This window comes from Gopherus flavomarginatus, chromosome 4 (genome assembly GCF_025201925.1).
Source record: "Gopherus flavomarginatus isolate rGopFla2 chromosome 4, rGopFla2.mat.asm, whole genome shotgun sequence".
Lineage (NCBI taxonomy): Eukaryota > Metazoa > Chordata > Testudines > Testudinidae > Gopherus > Gopherus flavomarginatus.
This window is the reverse complement of record NC_066620.1, coordinates 51,473,754-51,497,120: the sequence shown is the minus strand read 5'-3', so window position 1 is coordinate 51,497,120 and position 23,367 is coordinate 51,473,754. Positions and strand designations below refer to the sequence as shown.

Here is a 23,367-nt window from a genome sequence, read left to right as displayed (position 1 = left end):
CTTTTCCTTGAGGCACGTATTCCACAACCGTGGCTGCAACCTTATCAGTGACTGCTAGTCTTGATGATGGCATGAAGGTTTGTCATCTCCTTTGCAAGGTTACAGATGTGATCCTGGCATAGCTGGTGTACAAATTAAGCAGTCACAGAATGGATACATAGTGTACAATCCTTCGTCCTGTGTTGTGGAGGATTCCAAGCACCATTGACACTAGGACACTGCTTTTGTGCATTAGGATTGTCATTAAAATCTTCCTTATACACATGCTGAAGAAAGACAACTTACTAATATCTGTCAGAGTTGAAAACTCAACTTTGGACAGCTCAAGGCCACACCCTTCATACTAGACTTATAAGAATTAGAAGAGGCAGTGAGATCTTTATCCAGGACCTGACTCTTCATGACTTCTGATTAAACATGGTGACATCTGTGGACTAGTGTTATCTCATAAGCACAAGACACGGTGAGTATGTCTACCCAGCCAGTGGCAATGAGCATCCTAGCCCAGGTCAACAGACTTGAGCTGGTGGGGCTAGCTCTTTAAAAATAGCTGTGTAGACAACACTTTCAAGATGCAGCTTGGGCTCTGAAGTCCACCCCACTCCTTAAGCTTCAGAGCTCAAGCTCCAGCCAAAGCCACAACTTCAAAGCACTGTCTACACAGCTATTTTTAGAGTGCTCAAGTTTGTCAATGTGGAGTCTTACTGTTGTGGGTTGTGTAGGCATACCAATCATTCTAGTAAGTGAAGAGCATGATTCAATTTAAAAAAAACTAAGTGAGATAACATCTTTATTGTCTCCCAATGACTTCTAGATCTAATTGGCAGAGGTTAGTAGAAAAAAGTTGTGTTTCTCTAACTGCTAGCTCTGTCAACTTAACGTGGGATCTGACTATCAATATGGTTTCTTTCCTTCTTCTACATCATCTCAGGTCTTTCAAGCAAAATCTGGATTTCAGTTATACCTGTACAATCCACTGTCTTCATATTAAGTTCTCCACTGCAGAGCAGATTAGATGTGTCTGAGAATGGAATTTGGGCTTGTAATTTCAGTACAGAACCTGGAATAGGCATTCTTTTACTTTTTATATAAAATTAATTGCATAAATTAATTGAAACTTTCTTAACAATTATATCAATGATACACTAAATGGGACAGAATCCAATAAGAAAACAACTTTTACCTGTAATCTGTACCAACCTGTGTTTGGCTGTACCATACAAAAGGAGTAAGAAGTACAGTACTGACATCTTATTTTTGTCACTAAAAATCAACCAATAAAACATGGTCTAAATAGATCTTGGGAGCTGAGCTCTTGAATAAGAAGGTGCCATTTTTAAAGTCACTGTTAAGATTAAAGTAGAAAAGGGGGGGGGCAGGGAGGACTGAGGGAAAAGAACATGACAACTGCATTAATTAACACAAATGCCAAAATCCACTGATGCAGTAGAATTCAGACTTCAGAGTCCCAACACATCAGTTAATATAAATGACATCATGTGGCAGTGAAACTGGAACAAAAGCTCTAGACTTCAGGTTTCAGAAGGTTTCACTAGAAGCTAGTAGGGACTGCAAAACATAAGCCTTCAATATGTCAATGGGCACAGTATGACCACTAAGACAGATGATTCACCAAACTTGTTTTTTTAAACTCTGGGGTTAAAGCATTGTCAGGAAGAGTGAACTCCAGGGAAAAGTCACCAAAGCATCGAGTTATGATGAGTAACCACAGACCCTGAAGAACTGACCCAACAGAACTCCATTATGATGGATCCAATAGACCTCTACTCTGGTCAGAAAAGAACATAGAAGTGTGTTGATGAGAGTGCTAGATCCTTTGGGATAGGTGATGCCTTTAAAGTGTAGCCCTATATTCAGGGTTGTTTGGAGATGCACCAGCACAGGTGAAGCGGGCAATGAGCTGCAGGAAACCATGCTGCTTCAGAAACATAGAGTACAGCTTCTATGTCACCCTCTGACAGGGGGCCACATGTGCTCCAGCTCCCTTTAGAGTGAGCTCTGCTAGTCTATGCAGAGGGGAGTACAGAACCAACAGCTAGTCTCACATAATCCTTATGTATCCGTAAGTGCAAAGACTGAAATAGTGCCTGTCCGTTAGCAGAGCACAAGAGTGGCAGAAGGATCCTTGCACCATTTGATTGCTTACTTTCCAGGAAGTCCATCTTCTGCAATGTGTATTATATTACTGGTTGTTTATTATATGTCCTTCTATAGTTCCATAGGTCTGCATGACACACTTTATACAACAAGACCGGGTTTCTGCTCTGAACACTTTACAATCTAAAAAGAGCACAGAATTTAGAAGTATGTACCTAGAATGGTTGCTGGTAAGCTGTCAAATTTGACATTTCATTTTGTCAGACATAAAAGGTTTCTGAAAGCAGCAGAATAAAGCAAATGTTCTCATAAAAGTATAAGAAAAAACCAAGGAACTTACTTATTGTCATTTATGCGGTTTCTCCATTCCTCTCTTTTGATTTCCTCTCTGGCCTTCTCTAGTGAATTGATTGATGTTGCCACCCGCAAGGTTGGTTCCAAAGGCTTGTAGCGTTGCTGCAACACTTCAGCAGTATCACGGAAGGGCCCCTGACAGGTATAGGATAAGGTAAGTGTTTTGTTGTGTTCTTTTTTATGTTGTGTTGTTATTATTTGTGAAATATCCCTGATGAAAGAGGATGCAGAGTGGCTGGGAGAGTGGCAAGATTTTCTTTCCAAAATAATTAATGAAAGCAGTTCATCCTGATAGAGAGTTGCAGATAACATGATGGTTGAGAACATGCTATAAAACCTTAGATGGGGAGTGAGAAATGTACACTGGTGGGTTTCTTTAACTATTAATGTATATCTTTTACTGAAAAAAGACACACTTCTAGAACTGACTAGGAGTACTTAGTTTTGTTTCTTACCAACATACTAGTAAAATAAAATTTAATCTCCACATAATAACTTGTAGTTGTGCTTAAACTTTTGAAAAAAGCCTAAACCTTTCAGTGTTCAGATTCAGAGGCTTTGTTACTTTTACTTAATGAAAGTATCTTTGCCATTTTGACAGTAGAGACACTTTGAAAGAGATTCAAAACATGATTACAGAACTAATTCTTCTAGTAAAATTGCAGACATGACAAATAAAACAGGTGTATTTGCCATTTGCTGACAGCTCTTTTTCTGAAAAATTAAAGTCTACATTTATTTGGTTGCACCCAAATAATCTATAGACCTATAGTTTCTTGACAATTTTGTATATTTTAATTGAAAACCTGTAACCATGTTGTTTAATAATTGATACTGGTACCATTTAATGATACAAATCTATAGCAGCAGAAAGTTCTTTCCTGCACTGTAAAAGTGACTTACACTATATCTTGGTTTTAATAGTAGCCAGTAGAAACTCACTTGGAGTGTAATTAGTACCATATTAAACTCACTACAATTTTAGTGACAGCTCAGACTTTAGCAGTGTTGCTAATGACATCTAATTTTCTTTTTACTATTGCACTGTTGATCTTGCACTGAAGTAGTGAAACCTTCTGAAAATATGAATGGACAAACAATCCTGATCATGTCCCTTATTCTTAAAGATCTCCTTCTTTAAATAGGTTATCACTAACAAGTCACAGCTGGAGTTACTGCAAGCACTGAGTGAAGACTGTGGGGCTAATAAAAAGAAATGATTCACGCCTCATTTATGTTCACTTATGTTTTACATTAATAGAAACCAATAATAGGAACCAGTTACCATAAAAGTCATGGACCGTAAATAACACAAATGGCAAATAAGTATCATCTAGTACTTTTCACAGCTGGACAGGAGGATTGCTATATTTGAAAGTAGTTAATGGATTTTTATTGGAACTTTCCTTTTTAAAGGCACAGAATCATGTTTCTCAAGTCCCTTTTAAAGATTCTAAGGAAGCAAGTAACCATAATCTTTATGCTTTTGGCAAGCTTTTCTCCTACTTTACTTCCAGAAAGTTTACACAAAGAATAAATCTATTTTATGGGATCGCTATAGCTCTTCTAAAGACAATAAAATAAAAAAGTTTTAGGCTGCAGGGGAATAATAAATACAATAGTAATTTACTGAAAATAGTAAATGTTATTTGCCTTCTGTCCAATCAGAGAGAGCTATAGAAAAAAGTTTAAAACATTAATACTCCTTCTGTACTACAAAATATATGCATAAAGTAGATATATGGCTGACGGGAAGAAAAGTGTCAAGTGACCTGGTCGGTGTTCTTATGTAAATAAAATAACCTGTAGGAAACATAGATGCATGTCCTACAGTGGAAAATACAAACAATGGACAGTCTTTCTTTTTCATCATGATTGTCTCACTTGTATTCCACTGGGTAACGGCTGAAACAGATGATCAAAATAGGTCTTTTCCATATTTCATTATATGTCACCTTTTCCTTTGTTTATATTTTGAATGAAATTAACAGAGTAGGGCAATTATTAATGGAAGTGAAAAAGGGTAACTATGCACTTCCTCAAATAATTCCCTGTCATTATAAATGAAAGTGGAATATAATTTTAAAATATTAAGATGGTTCTACTCTACAGATTTTCCTCTTTCTCAGAATCACATATTTGGAGGAAGCTTATAAACCATGAAGATAAACAGTTTAGAAACATCTAATACAGATAGAGAGCAAATCCATTCACCTACTTGCATTTGAGAACTTAAATATCAAGATTGGTGAGTACTGTGATGCTTACAAACATCTCTGCCCTTCCAGTGCTTGCAAGCATCCCAGGAGCTCTGCTTCAAAAGGAAGGGAGCCTCTTTTATGGGGAATCAGGATGGGATAAGGGAGGGAGTTAACCAATCCGTTTTCTCCCTCAGGAAACAAAACAAAACAAAAACTCTGTGTGCAGTTTGAGTACTGTGGTGAGTAGGATAAATCATCTTTCTAGGGAGTGGTCCACTAGATGATTTGTCAAGGGTTGGCAGATCGACAAATATTTTGTTCTAAGTGAAATCATGTTAGTTCCTCAATGCCTTCTCTCACCCCAGCATAGCCGCCAGTCAGAAAAAAAAATGGGTTGGGGGAAAACCTAAAAAAAAAAGCAATGTGCTTGCTGTTTTTAATGTCCTTTAATGAAGAGATGACTAATTTCAGTATTAGCTGTACTTTCATAAGATTGTAAGTCTAGTTAATTCAGTAATAAAAGTGATAGATCTGATATAATTGATAACAGCAGTGTTAAAAGTTTTCTCTTATATATGTTATCTTACATACACAGTACTTACCTATAAAATGCAGAATACCAATTTCCCTAAGAGACAAGTGATGGATACTTAATTTTTGTACTCTTAAATATACATAAATTCCATTCTCATTTCAATATCATGCTTGCGGGCAAAGCACATTAGAGATATCTATAAAGGTGGTGATGTAACACAAGTGACTAGCACGGGGTCTGATGCATACAATAAAGCTAGTGTGGAAGAGTGTTGTCACAGAGAACTAAGCCACAAGGATGGCTAGTGATTAAATCCTGTATTGTCACACTAGACCACTTTCAGACCTGTGCATTCTGAGGGGTTTTCATGTCCAGCTGTTTTATCAGCTCAGACCAATGTCCTTTCCTGAGATATACAACCCTAAATTGTCAAAGTGGTGTGCAGGGATTTAGCCATGTGACTCCCATTAACATCAATAAGAGACACACAGCTAAATCCACATACTGTGCTTTGATAATTTACCCCACAGTGTACATTCCAGGGCACCGAAAGGATTAAAGTATTATATAGTAAATTCCCTCTTTGGGGTGCAGGAAATAAACAGAACTCTTCTGGTTTGCTCTGAAAGGCTGATTTGTTCTGAAAGTCTATTTGTGTACGATTGTGCGCTCTCTCTCTCTCTCTCTCTCGTGTGTATATAAACTTATAAAGTGCTATAAAATATTCCAACCAGATCAGAAACTTGCAAGATAAACACATTGCATAATAATAAAATGATCTTACAAGAGTAAAGTAGCAGTGAAAATACTGTCATTTCCCCCTTTGTTTCAAGACATTCAAATGATCCCTATGCAACGTACATCAGGCAAAGTATCTTCACTATTCTTAGAGACATAAAGTGCATACAGTCACAGCCCACTGAAGGATAGGCATAGCACCTTTCGCCCTCTGAGTAAGGACAGTTAAAGCAGCACTTCAGAGGATATGTAAAATACCCAAAAATACAAATTACCTACTTGTTACCATCACTTGCTATTTAACTACTGAAGCAAAAATGATAAACTCAACAAAAATTACTGAAGGGAGTTAGTATGGGAGTGTTTTCTTTCTACTTATTAGCTAAAAATTGCATTGAAGAGATAAATTGAGGATGGGATTGAATGCCACGCATATGTCAGGCATTCCAAAGAGCATTCAGAGTTTTATAGGCAATAACAAAACTAAATTTGAAAAAGGGAGGCAAATGGAATGGAAGCTCAGCAGATCTGGCAAACTGAAAAATCTGTAATGACAGGAGGGTGAAAAATTGACTCTCTTGAAACATAAAATAACTGTATCCTGGGCCTTGTCTACAGTAGGAAAATTTCTGAAATGTTTCCCGCGAGCAAAATAATAAGCTATGTGCAACATATGCTGTCACCACCATATGGAATAGAGACCATGATAGCAAAAAAGGGGATTTTATCAGCTTGGTGAATCATGCAGAACAACATGTTAAAACTTTTTTAATTAAAACTGACACACATCTAGTGGACACAAAAGAGAAGAAAGCATTTCTGTTGAGAGGATATTTCCTAGCCTTTGAATGAAAAGCAAAACTTAACAGAAAGGTAAATGTGATGGTTATTTTTGTTTTCTAGTTGTTATCTGGCTTTTTAAAAATGTTTTTCTTTTAACTGGTTATCTCTTCATATCATATCTAATTTCTCCTGCATGCCAATTGTACCATCCCAGAATTATGTTTAGACTTGTGCAATTGGAAGTATTACATCTGATGAGCTTCAGTTGAGATGTTAACTAGATGGTAGTTTCTTACTGGAATTTTCAAGTGTTCATATCTTTTCAAAGAACAAAAATGCAGTCTACATGGTCCCTATCTCCTTGCCTTTTTATGTTCTCTTTCTTGAAAATGAAAATAGACCTCTTTCAAAGAGGTCTATCTCCTGAACTAGTATGATGAATACATAAAAATAAGAACAACATTACCTGCAAAAGTATTTGGCAGAATTGGTTGCCTAAGAGTTATTGGTATGCATTACCTGAGGTTTCTGTCTGCCAATGGGTGGAAGAGGCTTCATTGTAGGGAAAGTTAGGGCACTTGTACAAGTTGGCCAGTCAGAAATCTCATCAGTAAGGTGCTTCTTTATTTGTTGCTGTCTGTGGCTAAAAGGCCTTGCCTTCCGTAACCGTACTTCCATTGGATCAGGTGATTGTCTGAATGGTGAGTTGTACACACCTGGCATCTAAGGAGAAAATGGAGCTATCTTGAATTCAAATAATTTAAAACATATGTTTGTTTTTATGCTTTAAATCAAAATGATAAAGACAACTATATAACAAATGTTTCAGAAAAAAGTTTCAGTAGGACTACTGACGTGGAAAGGACTCTGGATGAAATACGTTCCTGTGCACCGTTTATGTCCCATTAAGACAGGGCTTAAGCAGGATTTACATGGTGCATAGGCCTCCTGCTGGCCTTTTGCATAGGGGTAAATTTTACACACGGAGGCACGTGTTGCAGAACTGAGACTACTAAGCTCATCTTTTCCTCCAGTCATATACAATTCTTCTCCCTCCATACCTAGTAGCCATACAAATATAACAATTTCTCTTAATAATTATATTGGGCAAATCTCATTCTAGTTTAAAACAAAAAATATTGAATGTACATCTTGTAATGTAAAGTAGTAGAATCCATAATAGAAAAAATAGTTTTCAAAATATATTATCTGTTATTTTGAAAAATGCTGAAAAAGAGGAATACAGATGCCATGTGCACCTTTATATCTCTGCACTGCTATGATGGTTGAACCACAATTTGGCTTCAAGAGAATAGCAAATGGCAGCATTCTCACAACTAGAATGGAATGAGAATGGGGAAAACCATGCCATGAATATTCACATGAATAAAAAAGCAAAATTTTGTTCGATCTTCCTTGCAACACTTTGATGTTAACTTTCTGCAGACATTCAAGCATTCAACACTTGTGAAAAGTGAATATTAAGGTCAAACAGGTATTCTGAACTGTATATTAAGCTGTAAAATTCAAGCCCACTTTGTAAATTCAGTAATTTGGTAACAATATGATGTTACTTATGTGACTAAACAACAAAGCCATAATTTCAAATTGTTAATTGGCAATATCCATTATTCGCAATTTGCAAATGTCTAGCAGGCCAAAAGTTACATGCCAAACCAATTTCCAAATCATTTTGTATAATAATAAACTGAAAATATTTCCATCTGTTTTCAGGCAACTCATAAAAAGAGATAAAACTAATTGTTGAAAAAAGATAAACTTTAACATAGTTTTAATAATTAACTTATTTAGTAAACATAAGAACCACTATAACCCACAGCACAAAACTACTGCATTTTTGATCAAATAGATTATATCTGTGTAAAGGTGCATGTGCCAGAAATTAATCTAAAGATAATAAATGCTTTTTTAAAAATAATATGCTTGCAGAATTCTTAGTTTTTTTACCATGTTTGTCCAAAGTATTTTTTAATTTTGTTTTTAGCAGGTTATTAATTGCCAAAACCTACTGAATAAAAAAAGCAGGCAAAGACATTGCTTTGGGGGAGCAATAGGTGTGAGGGAGAGAGTAAACATTTATAATGTGCCATTTTTCCTCCTGCAAAACTATTTTGGCCCCCTGAGAAAATTAAGTAGAGCATCAGGATCCTCATAAAGTATTAACAGCTTGCGCTTGGGAGGATTGAGAGCTCCCCAATTAGCTCTAATGCATTTTTCATTAGTGTCCCCCACTGGGAAATTCCAACTCATGGGGTTAAAAACTTAAATAAGACCTTTATGAAACATATTGTTTAATGTATGTAGATATGCATAGATGATTGCTTATTTTTAATATTGCTGTTAAATTATATGGGACGGATTCGCCTATCTGAGTATTTTGGCCCTAAAGCCATTGTAATTATCTCAGTGTAACTCTCTCACACCACTCTCTCCATTCCCCTGGGGCTAGGGTAGTAGGAAAAAGAGGACATGGATGGATGAGGGCATGGCCAGGAGACATTTGCACCAACCCAATCTAACACAGCACAGGAGCACTGGCCTTGTCCAGAAGCTGCAGCAGGATCACAGGAGGGAATGGAGAATTGCAGGCCACCCTGTGATCTGTTCTCTGCAGTTCAGCTGCACCCTCTGATTTTGCTCTATATTTGAATGTCTCTTAGATTCCCAAAATCATCTCAGAATGTTTCAGATTCATTTCAGACTCTTATTGACTATTTTCACAGCATTTTATAGATAAGCCTGTCTGTAACTTGTATTTGCTTGCAAATACTTAATGAACTGCAGGAGCTAGATTAATAGATGTTTCCAAAGACAGTCTCTGGCTTTTATTGTATTGCTGCACAATTACTGCATGAACTTCCACTATATGTTTGTTATGCACCTAATATTAAAATCATACAGAACAGAAGGTCTGTTCAAGGCCCTCCACACCAGTTGGGATCCATGTGGGGGATGTAACATGGTGTCCAGAGGAATGGACATGTCAGTGCAAGAATCCATAGTCCAGCCTTGCCTTTGCCCTGCCAATAATGGCAGCCTCAACTGGCCGCTTGTCCATTTCTCACTCAAGCACCTTCCCTGCTTTATTCCATGCCCCTCACCTGCTATATGGAAAAAACTCCGCATCACAATTCACAAAGCCACCTCCTCATCCTTTGTTAAATCATTCCTCAAAACCTAACACTTCTGTGATGCTATGGATCGCTTCCATTTAGCATTGGTTAGGCAAGTGATGACCTGTAACTTCTGCTTTCTACAAAACTCTGTTCATTCTACTGTTCCCTTTCTCTCCCAACCCACTCCCCACCTAATGGGTCTGTTGTGTTCATGAGTTGTACCCTGTCTATCACCTAGATTGAATTTTGTGGGGCAGGGACTGTCTTCCTTGCTACATGACTGTACAATGAGATTCTGATCTTTGATTGGTGTTTCTAGGCACTATCATAATACAAACAAAAGGGATGTTTTACTGAATTGGGGCCAGTGTGCTGTGGAGGGGAGTCTCTAAAAGTGGCTCTGCATAGATTAGCATACAGGGTTGCTTTGGGAGGGAACAGTAATAATAATTGTAATGCCTATTTCCTATATAGTGTTTTTCATCAGTAGATCTTACAGTGCTTCATAATATTTAATGTATTTATCTTCATAAACCTCTGTAGTCTGAGGTAGGGAAGTAGTATCCACTCTTTTCAGATGGGAAATTGAAGTACAGACAGGAAGTCCATGGTGGAGTAGGGAATTGAACTCAGGTGTCTCACATCCTAAGCTCATGCCCTAACCACTGAGTAATTCTTGGAACAGGGCCCTTTGGCCTACTGCCTCCTATCCGAGATTATCTTGTTCTCAGCTTTTTCTTTTAAAAATGAAACTAAAGTCTTCAGCTGTTACGGTTACAGAGAAAACCTCAGAAATGTGATCCAAATGTAACTGATGCAGAGATGTCTACATGAGTCTGCAGAGAGCCAGGAACAATAGCCCTGAGAAGTGTGAACTGCAACATTATTCTCAATGAGGTGTTAGCTCAGATGCCCAGTGATGATAATTCAAATGACTTTCATTTCTCGTGTAAAAATGGAGATGGCAGTTCAACAGATCAGCATGGTTTACTTTAGGTAAGGTCTCATTTTGGTGTCATAAGTGAGTAGAGTTTGGGAGATACCATCTCTTAGGCCTAGTCTACAATTAAAAGTTAGGTCAACATAACTACATTACTCAGGTGTGAAAAATTCACTCAAATGTAATTTAATGCTGTAGCTCCCATAGTGTAGACATGGCCTTACTTTCTTCCCCAATGAAGGAACCAACCCCCAAGGAACCTGGCAGAACCCATGAGCACTTTCAAGTTCCACCAAAGGGAAGCTGAAGACCAGGAAGCTCAGGGCTGGTCTACACTGAACATCTGCACTCCTCAGAGATGTAGTTAAGGCAACCTAACCCCTAGTGTAGACAGCACTAGGTCAACAGAAGAATTCTTCTGTAAGCCTAGCTACCACTTCTTGGAGAGGTGGATTTCTTACTGCGATGGGACAATCCTTTCTGTTATTGTAGTGCCTACACTGAAGCCCTACAGCGGCACAGCTGCAGCACTGCAGTTGTGTTGCTGTAGCATTTTAAGAATGTCTCAGAAAGCACATAATCATATTTTCAACATCTGCCCAGTGTACAATGAGCAACATCTCATTTTTGTACCTCACGTGGGTGGAGGTTATGTTTTGGTCAGAGCTTGGAAGAGCATCACCCCCTTTTTTCCCCCCATTCTGACTCCTGCAGCGAAGCCTAGAAAAGGGACCACAAGGTCTGTAATTAGAGGATTCTATTGTCCCTAACACTCTGCAAAAGTGCTGCAGGGACGTTGTGGTCACTAATCCAGCCAATAGGTTTAAGTAGCAGCCTTGTTCAGACTGTGATAGCACTCCGTTGAGGGTTGAGTTTAACTTCTCTAATCACAATGGACTTAATGCCCATAAAGCTCCCTTACTTTGGCTTTATGAAGGTGAACTGAATTTCACCCATGCTTGTTTGTGCTCTTAAAGGTTAACTTAAGATGTCAAGTATCAGAGGGGTAGCCGTGTTAGTCTGGATCTGTAAAAGCAGCAAAGAATCCTGTGGCACCTTATAGACTAACAGACGTTTTGGAGCATGAGCTTTCGTGGGTGAATACCCACTTCTTCAGATGCATGCATACATCCACACATGCATCTGAAGAAGTGGGTATTCACCCATGAAAGCTCATGCTCCAAAACGTCTGTTAGTCTATAAGGTGCCACAGGATTCTTTGCAACTTAAGATGTATTTTTTTTCCCATTTGCTTTTGAAATTTACTTCTGGTCTTGCTCAGCAAATATATTTATTTAATTTAGTTTTTTATTTTTCAGGAAAACACATGAACATGATATAAAAATTTTCTGGATTCAAGAGTTGCTTGTTACCTTTATTCCTATTTGAATTATACATACTATTTTTCACAAAAGCTTAATTGTACATATGAATCTAATTCTGTCATTTATATTCCATATTTACTTCGCTACATACATATATTTCTGTAAAATCTTAATAACCCATATTGGATGCAAATTTAATTTTGTCACCAGGAAGAATGGTGGTGCTGCTATAACTTAGCCAAAGGCAGATGATTTAAATTTGTGTAAGCTAGCTTTCTTCTAAAATTAGCCCTGAATTTCCTATATTAGAAATAGGAAATACAACCAGCTTTAACATGATCATAAATTATCTTTTTTTTTTTAAAAGAACTATAATCAGGAACAACTTTTAAGTCATTATCTGTTATCTACCCATTAAACACTGTTATTGAACTATTTCACATTTACGTGTATACATAGACGAGATGGAAAAATGCAAATACCCCTGTAAGCGTAATGGCTTTCTGAAACTGCATTTTGTAATCTGTATAGAGTTCCTGCATATGCTTTACAGGACTTTATTCAGATATTTTGCACTTTATAGTGGCAGAATAGGAAAGTATAGTTTAATATATTTCAGATTATTATTGCTAAAATAATAACGTAAAGGCTGCTTTTTTATAGTTCACTTTTACAAACTACCAGTTTAATTAAGACATGCAAATAATGGCCCCAATTCTGAAAAAGAATTTGGCCTGCATGCGGTCGTAGTGAAGCAATGGGACTCTGCACAAATACAAGGGTCTCTACAGTTTGATTTCTCTGTGGGACCTGGACAAAGTTTGTTACCAGATGTACTTCAATTTTTATCATTTTTTCAAGTAATCATTAATTATTTTAAAGTTTAATTTTATATATGCTAGTGTTCTGATAAATGTATTAATTACTAGCGTATCAGCCAAAGCTGCAGAGTTCAGATCTATATTAAAAGCGAAATACAAAATTTACCCCAAATTTGTGACAGTGTTTGGATTTAATATATGCTTGTTCAGGCCCATCATGTAGATTGGCCTGAGCTGCAAATTTCAGATCCAGGCTTGAACTTGTGGAATATTTGTGAAAAAAGGCTGGATTCAGTGTTCCAGTTCTGGCCCATCTATAACTATTGTTCTGATACAGTTAACACATCTCAGCAAATCAAAGCTCTGTTCCTACATCTTCTTGCACACAGGCTGTCTTCTGTACCCACAGATCCCTATTCATTTTATTGGGTCACAGCAGTGTTCATGAGTGCAAGAAGTTGCAGGTTTGGAACCTTTGACTGTTAGTCGCATCTTTTATCTTAAAGCAGCCTGACACAGTATTTTAGAATTCGTATCTTATTCTCTTTTTTTCTGACCTTAATATAATATTCCCTCAACTATAAGATCATCATAGTTAATGTTGCTTTTCATAAGCTTATTGATAATGGTAGTAAATTAGCAGTCTTATGAAATTATCTAGTACCTTGATTCCAATTCCCCCCACACTTTTTTAGCCAATTTCTGTAAGTAGACTGTGATTTCCCTCCCCCACCCCACCCCAAATATTATTATAGGTTACAAAAATCACACCTAGCCTGTGGGGAGCATGACACATTTTTCTGTATCATGTTCTGCACAACTGAGTAGGGCTTCTGTCAATGCTGGCTTTCTGGGATTTCATTTTCAGGAACAATTTTCTGAAGTGACAAGCACTATGGGGAAATCTGTGCTAACTGTTAAAAAACCTACAACTGAGTTATTTGCAGTACTGTCATGCTAACTTCCTACTCAATAAGACCAAAGAAATCTCAGGAGGGGACTCTGCTAATAGCTTCTTACTGACCTCCTTGCATCAGGCCCTTCTGCTGAATGGTGGCCCAGTGGTGAATATGGCAAATGAGGTGTGAAAAGCACAGATTTTTTTAAGGCTATGATTCTAACTCGTTTGGGGGCGGGAGGTGAGAGAGAGAAATGAGTTATACAATAGATATATATTTTTTCCTTGGAATTCTCCCTATCAGACCCTCCATCATGGAAACCCAAGCATAACCTAGAATATTAATTGTGCCAGGTCAAGCATACTAGCAAATGTACCATTTGTTACCCAGTCATCCTTAGCATTACATTAATATTTTGAATCATTTTGCAATTCTAACAATCTATCATTTAGCTTTCTTCCAATCATTTTTATCTTCATAATTAAGTATGGTACATGGAGAAAGAAACAAAGATATGATAAAAATGCAAATTCATTAATTTAATGAACACCATATCTGAATTTTTTTCTATTCAATATCATTTTTGTCACTGAGTTTGGGCTAGGCTGTGGAGCATCCATGTTTATATCTTTTCTAACTTTTAATTTCATTATGTTTATTATTTATAGTTTCCATCTGTACCCACAGGTTTACTAGGTACATCTCAGAATAAAGAGATGACATGATCTCTGCCCTAGGATCTTTCAAGTGAAATTAGACAATGTAACAAGGGATGAGGAAGGCATGAGAGGGAAGATGATTGTGTGATTGCTCAGTGAGGATTAGTGAACGGGATGATATAGGGAAGAGGGTGGTTTTGGTATTTTTAGTTAGGAATATACGGATTCTTTAGTTGACTAATTTCTTGTCTTTTAGATACTAAAATAGATCATATAGTTTTAAACAACAAAGCACATGCTGGTAGCTGTAACTGGTAAACAGTAAATGTGCATAAATATGTAAAATTAAAAAGGAGTGGAGCTGGTTTTCAGATAAAGTGCAATCATGAAATCTTTAGCGAATTTTTCCTCCTATCTTAAAAATACGTCATATGTCTCAATATATTTTAATCAAGCTTCAAGTAAAGGAATGTTCTGAGTTAAATACGTTCCCACATGAGTGCTGGAAGGCTAAAATAATTATCGCATATATAAACATCATATATGTAAATGTCGCTTTTTAACAATCATTTATTTCTGAAAAAAATAACTTCAAGGCAGAATGTCTGGCTGACTGACTGCCAGGATAAGGGCTTAAAATAAAGTTTTACTTTCTCATGCTGCTCATTTAACCAGGAGTCAGATGACTCTTTCCTCAATATACAGTATATTATGTTATGAACTGTAGTTGTTTTGAGGGACTGAGAGAGCAACCCAATAAGATAGGGCATTAACTTGGAAATACTTTTGTGCTCCATTTTAATTTTTAAAAACAAAGCAAGTTGAGAAAAGAGGGAATAGATTTTTAAAGCCATAAAAGTAAAAACATGAAGGAGAGCTGTGAATGAAATATTTGCTAGAGATGGGATTGCTGAATCAACACTGACCAGTGCACTTCATCATAATTATCAGGACATACTACTGCCAGGGGATTTATAAAAATCCCACTCAGCAAATAATTGCCCTGCTGTTAGGAGATAGTCAGAGTGTTAACACACTGTCACAGTCCAGTGTTTAGTAAGATATTCAACATTCAATTACTCTTGCTGAGAACTAAAAGGAAACATGATCATTTCTCAGCTACTGCAGTTATGCTTCCATATGAATTCCAGTGAACAATCTTGTTAATCCCCAGATATAGTTTCTTTTAGGAGGCAGAAGAACTACTTTAAAATATTAATGATTCAGAATGAAAAACCTTGTTGAAATGATTTCAAAGCCATTTATGTTTTGTTTTTAAAAATGATTTCAAATGTATAGATTACTGGATTGCAACAGACTACGGAGTTATTGCATACAAAATGAAAATAAAATAAAAGGATATTATGTTTAACACAAAATATATTTGGAAAAAATCCTCTACAAAACTCTATATAAAAACTATGATAGCACCAAGTAGGTGTATGAGGTCAAATATGAAACATCAAAGAAATTTAATCTATTTCAGAAGATGTCTTCTCACAAATAAGAATAATCTGTATTTTTTTAATTACACAAAATATATGTTACATAAAATTTGAAGAAATGTAGAACCAACATATTCAGTTTGAAAAATGTTACAAACCAGCCCCAGATCCCTATTTTAGTATCTGATTCTGCTACCACTAAGGTCAATAACAAAATGTTCACTGACTTTAATCAGTTCTGAATTAGTTCTTTATCCAGGTGTCACACCACTGAGCCCAGTAGTGTTGCACCGGTATATGCAAGGTGACTGTTTAGTCAACTGTATCCAATTAATATATTGGGCCTGATTCTGCAGTCTCTATGCAAAAGCTCACTTGATTTCAATAGGAGATTTGTCTGCAAAGGACTGGAGGATCCAGCCTATTACCTATAGCAGGGTCTATATTGGATGTGTTTGTGATAAACCATTTATTCAGAAAATGAAGAAGTCATAAATGAGTGATGAGTAGAGTATTTTCTCGCAAGTGGGATTAATTACCTGTCCTCCAGATAATATATATTCTGTTTAAACAGAGAAATAGAAACATTCGTTATTGTTATTCTGCTTTCACATTGAAAGGTTTAGTTCAATCCCTCCAATCTAACATTTTTGTTTAATACCAAAATAATGGCACCATCATGTTCTAAAGGAAAGACAGTGCCAGGAGTGAGGAAATATTGGAGGCTGATAGTCTTTGCCATGGAATACAAAACTAAACACAAATCCTGCAAAGACATTGAGGTCCATTGCAGCTAACAAAATCATAGTGGAATATTTAAGCCCCTTCACATAAATAACTGCTGCTGGAGAATTTAGAGCCCAGGATAAAACAGGAATAAACTACTTTGAGGTCCTAATATAGGGAACACAAAAGCTGGGGTACCCAGCCAAGACACCACAGCCCAATCTCCTGCAAAGATTAAGGCTACCCCATAAATACATCATCAATCTTTCATGGATTCTGTGTCTGACTGACACTTTATTCTGTTTATTCTAATTCTAATCCAGCATCTTGGCAACCAGATCAGGGATGAGAACTTGGATGTGTGAATGGTGGAATATAAAACAATGTTCCCACAGTGAGGAAACAGAGCTGGGAATCAGGAGAACATTCCAGGTTCTCTCATGGACTTCCTATTTGACCTTAGGGCAAGATTATTTTTTAAAAGTGTCTAAGTGGCCTGATTTTCAAAAATGCCAAACACCCAAGAGCTCCTGTTGACCAGGTGTTGTTGGTTCCCTGTATTTTTGAAAAACAAGTCACTTATTTCTGAAAATTTTGTCCTTACTCCTTGTCATAGGTTGTACCTCTATGGCACCCCAGTGGGTGAGAATGAGCACCTCTCTTGTCACAGACATTCTTCTCTGACTGTAGGTGTCACTGTTTGCTAGTTTAGAATGCAAAGTGGTCATCCAGCCTTAAGTTTTTGAGAGGTGGCAACTCCCCTTCTAGGTCTAACAACATTCCAAAAAAATGGTAAGGGCAAACCAAATAACAGTGCCACCCACAGAGCAGTCCAGTCTACCCCAGCAGTTCCTCACAAGGTAAGAGGTCAGTAGTCTCTATGAAGAGGCTCTGGGCCCCCGTTGTGTCCAAAGGACCTATGCTAAGCACTCTGGATTCTAAACAAAAAGTGAAAATAAAGTAAAGAAGGTCCCTCCACTTCTTTGGAGGGCCTAGGTGGCAGAAGCTCTTCAGCCTTCTCCTGGTAATCAGTCCCTTCTGTGGGGCTAGGGAGCTCTAGCTCTCTTACCTCTGAGTGCCACCCTGCACTGGGCTTGGATCATCCCTTTTCAGGAGCTGCCCTCCTCTAGGTTTGACAGGCATCACAGGTGGGCCGAGCCAGGGCTGATTATGCCAAGAGGAGCTCTTTAACCCCTTATTGACTGGAGTGAGAACCTGTCCCACCACAATCTCCTGTGCTTCAGTTTCTGCATTTGTAAATTGCAAATTATAACTCCATTTACTATTTACTAACATCATCCCTCCCATAAAGACGAAAACACCGGTCATAAAAGGCAATTTGGCTTGGCCACACCATTTCTCCCAAAGGATTGGAAACAAATCCCTCTAATTATCCAATGACATTCTGTTAGAATACGGTAAGTGCTATCAGTTATACAGGTGAATGTGAGAGTTGATAGAAGCTCTTCTTTACAGAACAGATCTGGACAATTATATGGGATTTTGTGACAACATAAGAAACAGCTGCTAAAAAGAGAAATACTTTTATTTCCCCAAGAACATATACATGTGATTAAGTAAACTAGTGTTCCACTAACCTGCAGGGTCTCTATATGTCTGTCTGTTTCTTTGCGTATACAAGTGATGCTCTCTTCCCTGCAATAACACATTCTGACTGGTTCATTTGAAAATTCATTTTAGTTAAGCCAGTATGATTTCACAATGCAAATAAACTGCACGGGGATAGTGTGAATAGCTGAGTTACCTCACTGGTTACAATGGGACCAGTAAACAATGAGCTGAGATTTTCATGAATGGACATAATGCTGTGTGGAAGAGAAGAAAGAAGAGAGGATGGAGCAGTGTGACAAAGGAAAGAATAGAAAAGAAGTAGGAAAAGGGTAAAGCCGCAACAAAGAGGAAAATGTTGAGGCATGGCTTCAGGCTTCAGTGGCAATTAAGATATGCATATGGAAGAAAAAGAGGAACTAGAGAAGAGGGAGAAAACATGATGGGTAGAAAAGTAGAGGAGAGATATTATTAAAGGTCAGAGCAGCACTGATCATGCTCATTCTTGGACAGGTAATACCTGTCAATATAGCAGTATTTACCAGATTCCAAGTGACAAAATCTAACAGGGAGCAAATTCTGTGTAAGTTAACTGAGGGGACATTACCTTAACTGTATTTGCTTGCCCAAGAGCTGGGAAACCAAGGAATCAGTGTATACATCAGTCATCTTGAAGTTTCATTAAAGCTGGGATACCATCTATGCCACTTCTTAATCAACCAGAAGGGTTGCTGTTGAGAAATGTATGGTACTTCATCTTCATGCCTTCTTTCATCCCATCCCCAATCTCCCTCTTCTTGTACACCAAATGACTTTTCTCTCCTCCTTACAATATACTTATTCTCATAGTATATTTTCAAAAATTACCTCCACAAGATTCCTGCATCACCTCAAGCTCATATTAGCACCAAATGCACTACTGTATATTGGCCAAATTTAACCCTATAATAATTAGATTGACTTCAGTTGAGTTGTACCAGGGATAAATGTCATGCTCTGTGTCTGAACAGTTTACTCTATAACTGTTCAAGATTGTAAATTCCTTGGGGCATGGATTCTGTCTTCTGTGTTTGCACAGCACCAAGCTGAAAGTTGGCATTCAACTTATAACTCTCTGTGTTCAGGTTTCAGAGGGGTAGCCGCGTTAGTCTGTATCAGCAAAAACAACCAGAAGTCCTTGTGGCACCTTAGAGACTAACCAATTTTTTTGGGCATAAGCTTTCGTGGGCTATAACCCACTTCATCAGATGCATGATGAAGTAGGTTATGGCCCACAAAAGCTTATGCCCAAATAAATTGGTTAGTCTCTATGGTGCCACAAGGACTCCTCATTTTTTCCCTCTGTTCAATTACTCACCAGTGGAATAATCCCAGCCTCTTGCTGGCACAAATGACAGTAATACACAGAAGAGAACTTTTTCACAGATCTTTGCTATATACACGTTTCATAGGACACTCAGCCTATCACTTAAAGTCTGCCACTAATGCTACCCACAGGACTGCAGCAACTGGTGCATTGCCTGGAGAAAACAAACCACAGATTATACAATTTTGATGCAGAAAAAGGACCTTTAGGTAGCAGGAATTTTTAAAGAGTGATTTTACAAAAATACAGGTCTCAACTATTATTTGAACACATGGCCCTCCTTTGTATGCCTAGTAGCAGTGAAGTGCCTAGCAATGTTGTGCCTAGCAGGAGCTCCAGGAGCTATTGTTTCTTGTCCAGGAACAATGTCTCCAAGAGGCCACAGGGATCCCTGTTACTGCATTATATTTTTAGAGGGTACAGCATGAACCCAGCGGCTGGGCCATTCCCACCTCATCCCACTCCCTTTGGGTTAATCGGCACAGGCAGCAGCACTAGACAAGAACAGCATTTCTTAGGAGAGCACAAAGACTGTAATTATGCCTGGGGCCCCCCCGCACCTGGGGCACAAAGGGTGAGTCAACAAGATCTTGTGACCCTTCTATCTTGCAGCCCTGTGCAGAGGCTGGCACAGTCTAGACCACCATATGCAGGTGAATGTATATGCCAAAGATGACTTTGATGTGGCACAGCAAGACCAATGAGACTTGCTGATCAAACATATATTTGGCAAGTACTGTAAGACAGACTTAATGTAGACTGTGAATCCTTTGAAAATAATCATTTATGAAAACAGAATATAGAACTATAAAGCAAAGAGAAAAGTACATTACTTACTAATACTATTAAAATGTAACTGAAAGTCTGTTGGAGAGCTAGAAAAGCTCACACTCCCTTTTTAATTTAAATGGAATCTATAATGGTACAAGCTTTGGAAAGGCACGCGAGACATCTGACTTGGTGACAAGTAGGTGAGGAGTGTGTATAAAACACCCACAGACAGGTGATTGGGGGTGCCTCTACTTTTGAACTCAAGTGGTTACATTTTTTTTATCTCCAGGAAATATGAGTACCTAGGATGAATGATAATTTCAGCCCAGGAATGTTTTAGAGATAGAATAATAATAGGTATAATGGTAAAGAGGGAGGAAATAAAATGTAAAAGGTAAGAACTAATTCATTCTTCAAGCACAGTCCTTGGCCTTTCCTAAGCATAGACTGCCAATAGTAACAAATTATGTATGGCCATGATGTGGACTGTTCATTAGGACTAAGCTCAAATGACCAAACCTGCAGCCTTGCCTCTTAAACTATGGATTCAAAGATCAGAGGCCAGTGCTTTATCTACTGAGTCCTCACCTTTATAAGAATAAAACTGCTAGGTGTCCAAAGACTGAGTGGGTGTCAAACAGTGTCACTTCAGACCAATTGTTTTTCAAGTGCTTACAGGACCACACTAGATTAATCAGGTGTGCCTTTTGAATATTCATTATTAGGCTTTGGTAAGGAAATTATTTATAAAGTTTTATCCTGATTTAACTTCACTGATTTCAGTGGACTTAGCTTCTGATTTACACTGGTGTAAATGAGAGGAAAATCAGTCCCTCAGTACCATACCTATTTGTTATGGTCCCTGTTTACAGGAACAAATGGAATTGAGAAAACTAACAATGTACTCAGTAGTTATTTGACTTGTGGTAAATTAATCTTCAACACTCTTTCAGACACAGCAGAACTGAAAAGAGACCTGAAGGTATTCTTTTTTTTTCTGCATGAATTTACAAACATCATAAATCAGTAGATAATCCTATATGTGAGTGAGTCACTGAATGCTGCAAATCAGTGGCTCAATTATGATTTCTACAGTAACAGTAATAAAGAAAAAAAGACAAAACTGATATAAAAGCCTATGAAACCCTCAACTTGAAGCAGAAAAGCTACACCTTTACCTTATTCAGAAAGTGAGCTATAGGTCTGTACAGCAAACTCAACAACCTTGCAAGCAATGCATCCATAGCCTTGAAAGTGAATTGACAAAGGTATAGCTGGAAATTAGGCCTTATATCCAAACATAGAATCTTACCAGGCCTTCCAGTGTGGGCCTGGCTAAGTTCATGGACTAAAGAATCTGTCTTAAGGAAGGCAGACACAAAACCTCTTCAAGCCCAGGGTAGTTACTATGAGCACAAGTCGGTATAGATTTATCAGTGTTTACTCTCAAGCTATGAAAATCTCCTGCAGGGCATGAATGACCCTGATATAAGACTGGCCTTTTGAAAGCCAGTTGCTTAAGCATACTAAGTCCCTGATGCAGTAGCTGGACTGCATCACAGCTAAACACTGGTTGAAAATCATAAGGACTACTGCCAGTCCAAAAAGTAGCAACTTTGTTTTGTTATTTGTGGTTTCCTAACAAAACTTCATAGATTTTTATAGATTTTAAGATAAGATGGGACCATGTAATCACCTAAACTGATCTCCTGAATAACAGAGGCTCACCAGCTTTTAAACTGATCAGGTCAGAACCTTCAAACTGCATGACAGTACCCTTGGCCTTGCACTTCAGCAGAACAATCTGAATTCTGACGGTAGGAGTGTTCCTATAAGTGAGAAGCTGTAGCTAGAGATTTAGAAGCTATATCAGAGATTTTTTTTTAAAAAGCCCTAACGGTATGCTTTGACACTTCTTGACCTTCTTAAAAGCACTCCAAAAATTTCTGTTTCTGACCTCAGGAAAGTGCTGAAGACATCTTGGACCATAAAAAAATATATATACCTTCCCTCACTATTTAGTAATTAGAAGCACAGAAAGTCAAGGCTGCCAAGAAGTGGTCCTTCCTTCCAAAAAGCTCAAAGTGTTTACATTCCTTTTTCCCAGGAAAGGAAGACACCTTTCCCAAATTAGACTTTCCAACCACTGCTGAGATCATTAAAATGCCAAGGTAAAAGGTAGAAAAAAATAATTCTAATTATTCTCTCAGTATTCAATAGAAGGAGTTGAGCTTCCCTGAGGCAGAGACAGTTGAAGCAGAATGATTCTACACTTCTTTTGCAGATTCTAACAAGCAGGCTTTAATAGGGAAACCTACCTTGTTCTTGAAGCTCTGTTATCAAGGAGCTTATGAGGATTCTCTGCTTAGGAGCTTCCAAAAGAATGTCAAGAGAAACTGATACCCTACAAACTGAGCCATTGAACCCTAAGTATCACTGAGAGGAGAGGAAGAGGCAGTCAGCACAGCCTCCTCAGGAGATGGGGAACAATAGGGCATTTCAGAGGACTTCTCAACAGTATCCTCCTCTGACAAAGTGATGGATGTCACATCCTGTAAAACTGCAGAACTAGGAGAATCAGTCTTCTTGATCTTTACAGGAGGTGCAAACCTAGGGCTCATCCGCAATGAAGACACAGGTTTCTTACCAGCCCCCTCTTCCTGAGGACCCCTCTTCTCTTGATGTTACAGAAGAAGGAGATTGAGGACTACAGGGACAAAAAATCAAAAGGGCACAATACCCAGAGAATGAAACTGCCCTGGTAAGTTTTCCAGCCAGGCAGAGAAATGGCCGAACAGAAGATTCTGTACCTGAATCAGGAGCACTAGGAAGAACTGAATGAGCCAACTTTTCTAGAACAGAGGGTCTCACATATTTGCATGTGTTTCTGCTCTTGAATAAATAGAGGATCCCATGGAATTGTTGACAATATCAGTCTAGCTGATCCCAGCTTGGTGGATCCCAGAGAAGAAAGTACTGG

The 23,367-nt window shown here is 37.9% G+C and overlaps 1 protein-coding gene across 2 annotated transcripts in view; it reads right to left on the bottom strand.

Moving 5' to 3' along the window:
• The window catches only part of SPATA17 (spermatogenesis associated 17), a 163,325-nt gene that overhangs the window by 63,032 nt on the left and 76,926 nt on the right, over window positions 1–23,367 (bottom strand). For both annotated transcript variants that reach the window (XM_050950250.1, XM_050950251.1), the window contains exons 7-8: window positions 7,249–7,452; window positions 2,459–2,607 (exon numbers count right to left, since the gene is read on the bottom strand). In XM_050950250.1, the coding sequence (XP_050806207.1) occupies window positions 2,459–2,607; window positions 7,249–7,452 (353 nt within the window). The remainder of the gene's footprint in view (window positions 1–2,458; window positions 2,608–7,248; window positions 7,453–23,367) is intronic.